The following is a 13,247-nucleotide window of genomic DNA, read 5'->3' as shown; positions in this document are numbered from 1 at the left end:
CTACTGTATCACAAGCTGAACGGAGAAATCACTTTGGTACTGGCCTCAATATAAGACTAATAGACTTTCTATCTCATCCATTGACTCAAACTCAACATCTAATCATCTGAGAGCCACGTTCACTGTTCAAACTGATAAAAGGCCTCAGTATATCTATCAGAACCTGAAAATGGCACCATTGGCCATTAACTTAAAATTACATTAAATTAAGTTATTTATGGGTTTTGGTTTTAAGAAGATGCACAATGTCCAATACCACATAGAAAATATAAGGAATATAGTAATATTGCAGTTATCTTCAGAGATGAGCCAGCAGCATTTTACCTAATGAGTCATTTTGAATAATAAATGGTCTGTGCCCATTTCCTCTATGGCTATCAATACATTTCCATGGAACTAAAAATAAATGTTAAAATAAGGCTTTCAGCTTTGGTGTAAAAGACACAAGACAGAAATGGGGTTAACATCTCAATAGTTACTCATGACTACATTGGTACTACTTTTACTTGAAGCTATTATAAAATGCCTTTTTTCCTTTGTGGTATTGCACATTCAACAGAAGTCCTCAACACATCATCTCTTACTCTCAGTTTCATTCTCAATCTCTCTCTCTCATTCACTGCTAGAACTACGGCTGGACGCTGCAATAGGCAGACTATGGCTAAGGCGTTGGTGGGCAGGTGAGGTGGAGGAACCATAAACCAGCCATTCATTTCTCAGGCTAAGGGGACTGGGGTTGGGGGAGGTAAGTGGAGTGGTGTTTGGGTGCTTTAGCCGGTGCCTGTGCCAGGCTGGCATGGTGGGGGCTGCTCGATGAGGACTTGGCACTGCGCTGGGGGGGCTTGACCCTTAACAACCATCACTGGAGCAGTGATAGAGTCACATCTCTACAGGCAGAAAAGAGAAGAATGGTTATCATTATACTAACCGCTCCATAGGACACAGAAAGCTAGAACTGTGAGTGTGTATGATGTAGAATTGTGCATATTACAGCTCCTTACCTGAGGCACTAATTCAATGACCTCGGGCATGCGGATCACCCCCTCTTTTGGTGGGCCAGCCCGCTGGTTCCTGTCTCCTCCTCGGGGCCCTGACCAGCCATTTTGGATCCCCTTCCTGCAGAAGAAGCTGGGGAGAGAAGCATTCAAACATGGAATGAGACCCATGTCCTCGAGTCAGTGACTCAATATCCAGGCAATAATAAATAAAGCAATATACACATTAAAATCCAAAGTTATTACACTAAAACCATATTCAAAACATATTCTGCTACCATATTACATTTGACCAAAAAGTGCTTGCTTACCTGCGGCGGTAGCCAAACATGAGGAACAGCACACAGAAAATGATGCATGCCATGCCAGTGTGGATTCCCACCACAATGCCAGTCATGGACCCCTCATCATCCTGCTTGCAGTTACATGGGCTCTGCCCACCTGGACAAATACACACAAAAATGGGTTTTGTTAGTGGAGAAACAGTAGCGGGATACACATACACACGCACAAGTGCCACGACTCACACCATCTGTGGTGTCGATACAGCAATCTGCTTTAACTTTAATATCATGAGGCAAATATTGTGCATTAATTACACCCAGAAAGAGTTGAAAACCAAAGTACACAAAAAACACATTCCCTGTCCTTGTGTATATACTTGACACACACTGAGATGTTCTTTCTGTGATCCAAAAGATGAACTAAAGAGATTTACATTACATTTACCTTTTCATAATATAGCTGACACACTTATCCAGGGTGAGTATATGTTTTTACATATATCCTCTGACTAGGGTTGCAAAGCTACTGGTAATTTACCAAAGCAAATTAGGTAATTAACAGAAAACATATGGCAATCTATGGTAACTTTGGTAATTTACTGTATACTTGAATAACTTACAAATATATATATTAATGTATAGTATTAATTTCTTATATCTGTGTCCATATTCTCCATGAGTTTCTAGCAGATAGACCATATGGTTCAAAAGAAAATAGCTGAATTAATGAAAAAAAAGCATCTAATCAGCAACGGCATTATTTTCAATTAACTCTGCAACTCTTCCAACATTGATTTTTTTCACATCTGCCGCCAGTCTGACGCCAAAACATTGACAGCAAATACATATTGAAATAGTAAAATAAATAACAGTGTGTAAAAAAAAATATGGAAAGGATATTTCATGATGAAACCCTCATATTACTAATGGTATTCACTAAGTTGATGGTTTATATTTAGGATAATGTTTTACAGCTTTGTCATTCAATAGTTTTTTTAAATCATCTTACTTAATGATTTTACATGTGATATTGCCAGAGAGAGGGCCACCGATAACTACAGACATCTGTGATAATCTAAAGTATCCAACGGCCTCTAGATGTCTTTGATAAATTACATACAATTCTTGAAAGTTACCAAAATTCTGGTAGGTAACTGGTAAACTTTGAACGTTTCCAGTAATATACCCTTCCTTTGCAACTCTAAGGGGCGGCAGGTAGCCTAGCAGTTAAGAGTGTTGGGCCAGTAACTGAAAGGTCGCTGGTTCAAATCCCCGAGACGACTAAGTGAAAAACCTGCTGATGTGCCCTCGAGCAAGGCACTTAACCCTAATTGCTCCTGTAAGATGCTCTAGATAAAAATAAATTGTATGTACCCCTGACACACATACTGACTAGACAACATCATTGCTCCACATCGCCCCCTGGTGTAGTATGTTTGACAGTACCATTTTACACTGACAGTTACACATAGGGTTCTGATCCTAAATCAGCTTAAAGGTCAGTGTTTGTGTCTCACCGGTGCTGGTCTTGGCGCTGGTACCACTCTCAGCCAGTGAAACCAGACGCTTGTTGGCAGTGCCGTCCCCATTGCCATTGTAGGCCACCAGTTGGATCTCATACACAGCAGTGGGTTCTGAAACAGAGATGGCCAGGTAGGAAAATCAACCATAGAAAGCGACACCCTAATACACAGTTACATTAATTCCATTTCAAAGGTCCTTTTGGTACCAGTACCGGCACTCTGCATTGTGAAAATGTCTGCTTTGTGTGAGTCATTGCAATCTGAGACCCAGCAGTGACAGTGGTTAGTAGTATGCTACCTCATCACTTACCTAGATGGGAGATGGTGTGGGTGTTGATGTGACCGGGAAAGGCTTCTTGCCCCTGGAAGTTGGGCTGGGGGACCTCGCGGTAGGACAGCTTGAAGCCCTCTACCTTGCCCGACTTACTGGGCAGCTCCCAGAACACCTGCATGGCCGTCTTGTTCAGCACCTTGGTGAAGAAACTGGGAGAACTGGGTACTGTGAGGGGAAAGAGGGGAGGGACAGAGAGAATGAGCGGATTACCATACAACTTGAATTTCAAACATGAGAAGACAGATAGAGAACAGGGAAAGAGATGAGTAAGGCTTCGAATAAACAAACAAAATGTGAAAAACTGAAAGATTTTACAGAAACAGTAAAAGATAGAAAGATGAGGAAAATAAAAGAGATGAACAAATACAAATAGAGGAACATGAGAAATTAGGCACTCTGATATGCAACTGCATATCTCCTCTCATTTCATGACATCTAAATGACGTACCGCCCCCTAGTGTTGTAGCCACCACAGTGCTGGACTGCTGGCTGGCTCCCAGAGGGGAGTAGGCCTTGAGGTAGATGGAGTAGGTGGTGGCAGGCTCCAGGGTGGTGAAGTCATGCTGGAAGGTGGTCTTACTGACAGCCTCCTGCAGCTCTCTGCTGTCTGGCTCTGGAGGGGACAGGAAACAGAAAGTGAGGTCATCATCTTTACATCTTATGACAGGAAGGTATTAAAAAGAGGCAGTCTTGTGTACTACTAGAGTATTACTAGAAGCTCTAGATGCATAACTGTCAGGATTTAAAAAAATGTAATTCTCCATATGAATTACATAGGAAAGCAAAAATATATGATTCACTTTGGACAATGAAGTTGTATTATATTATAACAGCCTCCTTACCGCCCAACATGCGGATGTGCAGCACATATCCGATTATGCCGTCGGTGACCTCTGGGGCAGGCTGGGCCCAGGTGAGCTGTAGGGTGGTGGGGGACAGGGCCGTGGCAGTCAGGTCCTGAGGGGCCTCAGGCAACTCCGTGGACTGGGTGAGGGCCAGGCGGGCACTGGCCTGGTTGGTGCCAGCGCTGTTCTCAGCAATACACTGGTAGATGGCCTCGTCTTCCGTGGTGATGCGCGTTACCGCCAGCGTGCTGTAGAGGGAGGGGGGGGGGGGTATTGTTAAGAGTTGGAGTGACTAATAATGGTGGTGTAATGAATGTATTAATAACATTACTTAATGTTTCATTTGAATCTTATATTTGCAGATCTAAAAGTAAATCTAGATGAGTAAAAGCATACTAACTACTGTACCTGTTATTGTTGGTGAGCTTGACGTTGTCACCAGGCGTCAGGATTTTGCCATTCTTCAGCCAGATGAGGTGAGGCTCGGGGACTCCCTGGGCCATACAGGTAAACACTGCACTGCTACCTGCTGGTCTGGAGACAGACTGCGGCCACTGCAAAAACTCAGGAGGAGCTGGGAATAGAGAGAAAGAAAAAGAGAGTGAGCTTCTCCTATTTCGCTACGTGCTATGTAATTAATGTATGTGATGGAATGTTCCACCATCTTGTATTGTCTCAAAGTCTGCTTGGCAATATCTACATTATGTAGTTTATTTCAATTTCATTTAAATGAGAGGGGGTGCGGAGGGAGATGAATAGAGAATGAGATACTGCTTGCCATTATGGGGTTCAGTGGCTGTGCAGTGTTGCCTATGTCTTGCAATTACTATAAAGCACAGTAGAGGGCAGCATAGATGTTTAAGCAATGCACTTGACACAGGTGGACTTGACATTATTCTGACCATTCTGGCTGAGACTAAGATGAGCTATAAATTTACCAAAATTATGTTTGGGATAATGGACGAGAGATACAATCTTGATTTAAATTCTAGGGTTCACTCAATATTTTGTATACCCTGTTTGTCCTCAAATTGTCGAATGTTACTCAAAGAACTTGAAAATTATGACATTTCATTCTGTTCTGTGTTTTCTGTGGTCAGGATGAGTGTTTGCCTCTGAATCCAAATCCCCAAATAATCCACAAGCAAGAAAAGCCACCACATCTTCAACGAGATAAGAACATTAAGGTCCAGACTCGGACTCCAACTGAGCATATGCCAAAACAAGGTGTCCAAAATCAAGTTCATAATCCATGACAGCAGCATCTCGTCCCCAGATTAAAGCGACACCCCTGTCCATCCCTCTCGTGACACCCAAGTGGAGCGAGACACAGGTTGGGGCACAGAGGCAGTCTCGCTGCTACAATGGCATAATGTCTGTGTGCAAAAACCTGAGGCCTCTCCCCCCTCCACACGCATTTCATTGATCTACTACTACCCACACACCCCTCGTAAAAATTAGCCTGCTCACAAATCCATTGTCAGGACTCTGGGAAAAGTGGACCAAGAGGAGAGGGAGATGGGGTGGGGGGTGTAGGGGTGAAGGGGCTGGGGGCATGGGGGGTTGGGGCGGCCATCAATCAATGGCAGGGATGGATTTTATTTCTAACCAGGGCGCTGGGCCTCAATCTCTTTGCATTAATAAGGGACAGGAAAATAAAAGATGACACGCAAGCTGGGGCTCTAAAGCTTGTGTACCGAAAAGATAAACATAAATGCTTGGTTTAATCTTGTGGAGATTTGAGGATATTGAGGAAGATATATATATGTTAGGGTTTCCAAGGTAGCAGAACTTGGATATGACAACAAATTGTTCTAAATGTTTTTATATTACCACAGGAACACATTTAATCTCCCTAACAGTTTTTCTTCCATCTCCCGAACAGAAATCCACCTGATGGCCAAATATTGGTTTAAGGAAAGTTGAAACAGTAAGCTGCCATAGATGGTCCTCTAGAGATTTCCATCAGCAACGAACTTTCCAATTCCTTATGGCTAGACTGACAGGAGTACTCCAAACATTCTAGAATAAGTGTTTAATAAGTGTGTATTTCACTTCAGCTCCAGCAGTGTGGAGAGCTGAAATTGAGTTAGAGTAAACCACTCAATCAATGGTGGGTGTGTGTGAGAGCCTGGTGACAGAATGGCAGTCAGGGTCATTGTCATTGTCATTCTGTTTGCAGAGAGCTCCCCAGCTGTCCCAGCCTGCCTCTCTGCAGAAGGGACCGAGGGGGTAGAGAAGAGGGGGAGAAGGGAGACTGCGGTTAGGGTGAGGGTGCAGGTTTGCTCATTTGAGAGCAAAAAAGATGGCTCCCATTGTGAGAGTGAATGGGGGCTGCTCCATACTACTGCATTTGGGGGAAATTCGGGTAATGAATCTACCCTCTAGCATCTCTCACTCCTGTGCTACAGTGCACTTCACAATTGAACTTGGGCGAGGCCATATGTTTAGAGTAGAGATGCATTCAAGCCCTGTTATTTCAATGATGGTTAGTGGTTCCTATTATTTCAGTGAACTAGAGGAGAAACCTGCAGTGAATGCTTTTATGTTGGTCTGCCTGTCCCTCTGTCTGGCTGTTTGCCTACCAAAGGTGTGGCTGGACTATCTAGAGTTTTCTGTGTTCCTGTATGTTGCTGTGACTCTTATTGAATATTGTCGACTTCAGCATCCTGGTCACGCACACATTTAGGTCCTCAATCATGAAAACCAATCATAGTCATAGATTGGTTTTCAACTGTTTCACAACATTTCTCATACAGAACTAAACCTGAAATATACTGAACCATCCAGAAATATACTGAATATGCTTCCCTCTCTGTTAACCTGATTCCAGTGTCATCAGAACAATACAATGAGATGACCATGACGTGGCTAAAATCGAACATAACTTCCATCATGAGAAAGTTCACGACACATAGGTCCCAATCAAACACCACATGGCAATTGTGAATTGTCCTAACTTCCCTGGAATATTATGCACATATTCAGAAGGTGTGAATGAAAAATGACTCATGGCTTTCTCTATGCATGAGGATGCTAACCAGAAGCCATGGGAATGGCCTGTAGGCCTACACATAGACGTCCCTTAGAAAAAGCTGTTTTGCAAACATACAATGGCTGTCGTGTCCCTTTGTGTCCTGAGCCCTTCTGTGTGTCTGTCTGGCACTCGGTGGCCTCTGTCCCCTGAACTTGGCCTTGCCTGTGTCTGTCGCCTGCAGCTGTGACAAAGACAAGTGTCCCCACAGGCCAGGGAGGTGGAGCGGGGACCGTCTCGCTGCTCTATCAAGGCCTGCCAATCATAGGCCTATAGCACCCAAACCCCCATCATAGCCCCACCCCCTACCACCAAAACTCAAACCCCACCCCCAACCATCTCATGCATAATTTCCTTAGGGCCTGCAAGAAGAGGGTCAGGGGTGGGAGGTCAGAGGTGATCCCTCACTCTGGCACGATCACTCTGCTCTCCCTCCTCCGGCACTTGGGCTTTGCTAGCACTGTCTGTTTTATTCTGTTTCTATATCTTGTTATCTTTTTTCAGTTCTCTGTTTCACAATTTCTTCTGTATCTGTTCTCCCTATATCTCTCCTTTTCTCTCTGTCAACCTACAGATGTAGGATCTTAATTTGATCACCCGGTGGCAGAAAAACTTTCCTGCAATGCACTTGTAGTCTATTTGAAGTTTAAAAAGGCTTCTTGTAGTCTATTTGAAGTTTAAGAAGGCTTGTTTGTAAGTTCCACTTTAACATTTCAAACTTGATTTTCCTCTTACAATTGTTTTATTATCAAACCCTACAAAAATGTCCATTAATGGCCACCACAGATGGTGGCTATGCAGCCTTTGTCTAACTGTGGCCTGCATCTGTCCTGGTCAGGTGGTCCCCTGGTGCAGCCAATTTATGACCCCCAGCAGCCAGCACCCCAAATTAGTTTGGGGAGGGGGGCAGGAGGCAGACGCAACCAGGGAGATGAGGTCTGAAAGGGCATCCCATAATATGCAAAGCCAGCCTAGACTGACCCTAAACTTGACTTCATAAGATTGAAAAGGTCTGCAGAAGGTAAAGACTGGTCAAATTCAAGTAGAATCAGTAAACTTGGGAGATTTTCAGGCACATTGAGGCAGATGGTATTTGACGTGAGATATCAAGTGATTGAGTTAAATATAATTAATATGCTATGTTTTATTGATGTTAGATTTGGGTATAGCCTGAGTCCCTAACATAGATGGTGTTAACATTATGGACTGGATTGTTGATATCTACCCCCACATTAACTGTATGAGTGGTTTTAGAAAGAGCAGCAATTTTATCCACACTGTAACATACAGCACATACATGTAACATACAAGACATACATGTGTTGATCAAGTTATGAAAATGCAAGGGAAACTAAACCGATTCATATCTGTATATGAACGCTGACTGCAATTGTACTCCTCCAAACCTATTGATGGTTTGACCTCTTTGTTTTCAAATCAAGTTATGCTCTTTGTTCCTTTTCCAACATCAATCAAAAATGAATGAATATATTCACCAAGCCCAATAAGGGTGCTATGCCAGATCCTGATTTTGAAAGACACAGAAAGCAGATATTGATTGATTGAGTTGGGTGGCGAGGACAAGCAGATAGACTCAGCCATTAACACCAGGTACCATTATACATGTACAAATGTGTGTACTACTGTGCCATTTGGCAGTGTATTACTGATGTACAGGAAAGTATCACCTGACTAAACACTCCAACTATGAACACATACACACACTCACTCTGAAACTCAAATTTGAGTGTGTTTGTGTTTGAGTGTTCATCTGAGTTTATATTTGTGTAAAGCATAATTGTGAGTTGAATCCATGGGATGAACCACCATTAAGATGCTATAGTATAAAACAAGGTATTATGAGCTAAAATAGGTAGAGCAGAGAGGTAGGTATATAAAGTCTCGGTGAAGTAGAGGGAGGGTGACCAATAAACGGTATCTCCTCCTTTATCTTTGTCTAGCTGGAGCCCAATATCAACGCCAATATCAAAATAAAATGTTGGCCAATAGCAGAACACTAAGGCCCCGTGCCAGGAGGTCAAAGGTGATCAGAAGAGTTGGGGGATGTCAGTTCACCCTTAAGGTCATGGTGAAATCTACCAAAGGTTAATATAGTCTGACCTTCCTAAAATAACCCCAGGATCCCCACCATCCTCCATCCTGCTTATTACCTCTCTCCCTCCATCTCCCCATCCCTCCCCCTATCTCTACCCCCCAAACCAGAGCCCTGGGAGAGTCAGGTGCTCCCCTGAGGGAGACTTGAGATGAATTTCCAAATTGACCCCCAGCCTCTTCTGTAGATCTGGAAAGATCACATAGGTTTCAACCAGATGCTAATAGCTTCAACTTGTCTCCTGATTGGCTGGGTGGAATGTCTGACATGTTTTTTCTACCTATCAACTCATTTCAGATCTAGAGGAGTGTTTTCGGGGTAGGGGCTAGGGGGGCATTCATCATAGGCCTGGGAGACACCGGTCTGTTGAGATGACGCTTGAGTGGTTTCCTGGAGGCTGGTAATGGTGGGTGGGGGATACATATTGGGGTGGGAGATCTGAAAAGTGCTGTATCAACAAAGCCAATATTGCATTGTGTGTGCTTGGGGTTTGAGGGTTAATGCTAGTGTGTTTGGTGTGAGATTGATGGGTACCACGACTCACCCTGCACCACCAGTCTGCCCAGCGCGGTACGCCTCATTCTGGTGCCAGGGCGGTTGGCAGAGCACACGTACACCCCAGAGTGTTGCAGGTTGGCATCTGAGATCATCAGGTTCCCCGTACCCAGCACCTGGATACCCTCCACCCCGATGGAGCGCCCGTCTGGAGGAGAAGAGAGAGATAAAGAGAAAGAGGGGAGAGTTAGAGAGCTGAAGGTCTCATCTGTAGCAAACATGGATGATCTATTTAGCACAAAACTACTCAACAATATTAAGGCAGCATTCAGTCAATGTCCAACTACAAAGGCCACATTGAAGTCTTATATCATGTGTATGTTTGCTGTCACTTTTGTAATCCTAAAAGGTGTCACAAAGGTGACAATAACAAATTGATTTTACCGGTTAGTGATAACAAATCGATGTTACGAGACAATACTCTCTGTGGTAGAAGGAACTGGTATTGGGTTTAGACAGTGATGTAGGGTGTGTGAGAGGGGACAGTGATGTAGAGTGAGAGGGAGCAGAGCCCTACCCAGCCGACTCCAGGACACGATGGGTCGAGGGTTGCCAGTGGCAATGCACTCCAAGATGGCGGTCTGGTGCACAGTGATGGTCAGGTTCTGAGGACCCGACAGAATCACCGGCTCCTTGTAGATCCGTGGAGCTGCCACTGTGTAGGTAGGTAGGTAGGTAGAGAGAGAGAGAGAGAGAGAGAGAGAGAGAGAGAGAGAGAGAGAGAGAGAGAGAGAGAGAGAGAGAGAGAGAGAGAGAGAGAGAGAGAGAGAGAGAGAGAGAGAGAGAGAGAGAGAGAGAGAGAGAGAGAGAGAGAGAGAGAGAGAGAGAGAGAGAGAGAGAGAGAGAGAGAGAGAGAGAGAGAGAGAGAGACAGTGAGAGAGAGAGACAGTGAGAGAGAGAGACAGTGAGAGAGAGACAGTGAGAGAGAGAGAGAGAAGACAGGAAATGGTGAAAAGGCAAAAATACAGAATACAAATACAAAATCAGTAAATGCACAAACCCATGGGCATATTTGTTATTTTATAAAACAATTTTTAACCTTTATTTAACTAGGCAAGTCAGTTAAGAACAAATTCTTATTTACAATGATGGCCTACCAAAAGGCAAAAGGCCTCCTGCGGGGACAGGGGCTGGGATTAAAAATAAATAAATAAATAAAATAGAAATATAGGACAAAACACACATCACAACAAGAGAGACACCACAACACTACATAAAGAGAGACCTAAGACAACAACATAGCAAGGCAGCAACACATTACAACACAGCATGGTAACAACACATTAGCAGACACATACAGACTCAGAAAGGACAGCTTCTCTTACCAGTGACAGTGAGCTGGGCCTCATGGCTGTAGCGAGTGTTAGCGATGTTGGTGGCTACGCAGCGATATACACCACTGTCAGCCCGCCTTACACCGGTTATCTGCAGGATCCCTGTGGGCAGGATGGTGGACCTGAATACAGGAAAGGAGAATTATTGTGTGTGTGTGTGTGTGTGTGTGTGTGTGTGTGTGTGTGTGTGTGTGTGTGTGTGTGTGTGTGTGTGTGTGTGTGTGTGTGTGTGTGTGTGTGTGTGTGTGTGTGTGTGTGTGTGTGTGTGTGTGTGTGTGTGTGTGTGTTGTGTGTTGTGTGTATCCATGTGTTACCTGTTATCGTCAGTATTCACAGCAGTTCTGTTTTTCTCCCAGGAGATGCTGGCCTCTGGGATTCCGTTCACCTGGCAGGTCAGTCTGGCAACGCCACCCTCATCCACCGACATGGACTCTGGGTGTATGTGGAACTTAGGGAGAGCTGTGTGTGAGAGAAAATAGATCAGAGATTTTAAATAGACATATCCAAGACTGTTTTCAATGTCCTAGAACCCGAAAACAACAAAGTCCCCGGAGACAGGTCTTTCTGATAGGCTTACTAGAACTGCCCAACAACCTATGCAATTTTGTAATCAATACGGTTAGGGCGTTTTTCTTAAATGAAAGTGAATCTCCATGGTAACCCCTTTCCCTGAGGGGAGCACCACCAATCCTCCCAAGAGCCGTAATCCTGCTGGTTTACCCACAACCCCCTGCACCTCCCAACCCCCAACTGCCCACTTCTGGTTTTATTTGGCCAGAGGGAGGGGTCAGGGGAGTGAGTGAATGGAAGGTTGTCCACTCAGTGGGGGGTTTCGAGTGGGGGGAGGTGCTGTGGTTATTAATGTTCAGTCCCAACTGGGGGGCTGGTCAGATAATGGAGGAAGGGGTGGGAAGGGAGGATTAAAGCAGACAGGTATGATTTAAAGGCACAATGGGCAGTATCAAATGAATGAACACACATAAAGAATGTCTTGACCAGCATGGGAGCCGGTTTATGTGAGATGCTATGTTCACTTGGCTTGCTAGCCATTTCAAAGAGTTTACATATAACTTCTGCATGCCATGTAATGTGTAACACATGACTCTTACAGTATACAGTATGTGTATCATCTGTCTTATGTATGACTACCAATGTGTGTGTGAGCACTCTAATATGTATATGTATATGTGCCTATGCGTGTGGGTGTCTGTGGTGTGTGTAACTTACATGCCAGCTGAACCCTGGCCTTGCGGCTGATCAACATGCCATAGTGGTTCTGGGCAGCACAGTCATACTCCCCAGCGTCCGTCTCGTTGCTCTCTCTCCTCTTCTGGAAGCTCTTGATCAGGAGAGTTCCGTTGGTCAACACGCTAGCCTTCGGCCCGGTGGGAACGGACACTCCGTTGCGCCGCCACATCACAGAGATAGGCCCCTCCCCTTCCACCTGGCAGTCCAGCATCAGGGGCCGATCACGCACGGCGATGACATCATTGGGCTCCTTCAAGAAGGCCAGCTCAGAGGCTCTGCCCAACACTGGGAGAGAGAAGGGGAGCATGAAAGGTCAGGTACTGGTGAAGTTCTCCTCCATTCAGATGATGATAAGGATGATGATGATGGAGGTAAGAGGGCTGATGAAGATGACAAGGGAGATCCTCAGGACAGAATGGAACCACTGATGATGATGATGATGATGATGATGATGGTGGTGGTGGTGGTGGTGGTGGTGGTGGTGTTGATGATGAAGAAGAGGACAATGATGAAAGTAAGAGGGCTGTTGAAAAATGACAATGATGAAGATGAGAATGAGGATGATAATAATGATGACACACACACACACACACACACACACACACACACACACACACACACACACACACACACACAAAAGACTCTTAAAGCTGAACTGACATCAGGAATATGACCTATCACATACTATTACACTATTACACCAATCAATCAGTGATTCCAGTACAGAGCCTTCAGAGGGCCAGAGGTTGAAACTCTCCCTGCCTGCAGGCTTTACAATGTTAACCTCAAGAAGCAGAGAAGGGCCAGGGGTGGTGCTCCTCAGTTTATAGAGTCATGAACGAATTGAAGACCACATTTTACGATGCCCTCTCAACGTTAAGTTGAGGGGAGGAGGAGGGAGAAAGACACTGAAAGATGGCTGATGAAGCCACCCAAGTGCTGATATCATCGATTTAAGTGGACTTTTTTAATAAATTATTTT

At 44.5% G+C, this 13,247-nt stretch overlaps 1 protein-coding gene across 1 annotated transcript; it reads right to left on the bottom strand.

Annotated features, from left to right (window-relative positions):
* Positions 1-1,302: 1,302 nt before the first annotated feature.
* LOC120031026 (immunoglobulin superfamily DCC subclass member 3-like) lies at positions 1,303-12,572 on the bottom strand. Its single transcript, XM_038976551.1, has 11 exons — positions 12,245-12,572; positions 11,332-11,476; positions 10,997-11,139; positions 10,201-10,338; positions 9,673-9,831; positions 4,390-4,555; positions 3,979-4,229; positions 3,585-3,749; positions 3,113-3,301; positions 2,803-2,913; positions 1,303-1,436 (listed from the first exon to the last, which is right to left on the bottom strand). Exons 1-11 carry the CDS (start codon positions 12,570-12,572, stop codon positions 1,303-1,305), a joined length of 1,929 nt encoding a protein of 642 aa, XP_038832479.1.
* Positions 12,573-13,247: the final 675 nt, after the last annotated feature.

This window comes from Salvelinus namaycush, chromosome 37 (assembly GCF_016432855.1).
Source record: "Salvelinus namaycush isolate Seneca chromosome 37, SaNama_1.0, whole genome shotgun sequence".
NCBI classification, from domain to species: Eukaryota; Metazoa; Chordata; class Actinopteri; order Salmoniformes; family Salmonidae; genus Salvelinus; species Salvelinus namaycush.
The sequence above is the reverse complement of the archived record's forward strand: the minus strand, read 5'-3'. Positions and strand labels throughout refer to the sequence as shown.

Excerpts from the sequence above, each read along its gene's own strand:
- LOC120031026 (XM_038976551.1), bottom strand. The coding sequence starts at position 12,572 with ATGCTCCCCTTCTCTCTCCCAGTGTTGGGCAGAGCCTCTGAGCTGGCC. Across the intron at positions 11,140-11,331 it reads GTGAATACTGACGATAACAG|GTCCACCATCCTGCCCACAG; the intron begins GTAACACATGGA and ends TCCTGTATTCAG. Across the intron at positions 1,437-2,802 it reads TGGTACCAGCGCCAAGACCA|GTGGGCAGAGCCCATGTAAC; the intron begins GCACCGGTGAGA and ends GTATTTGTCCAG.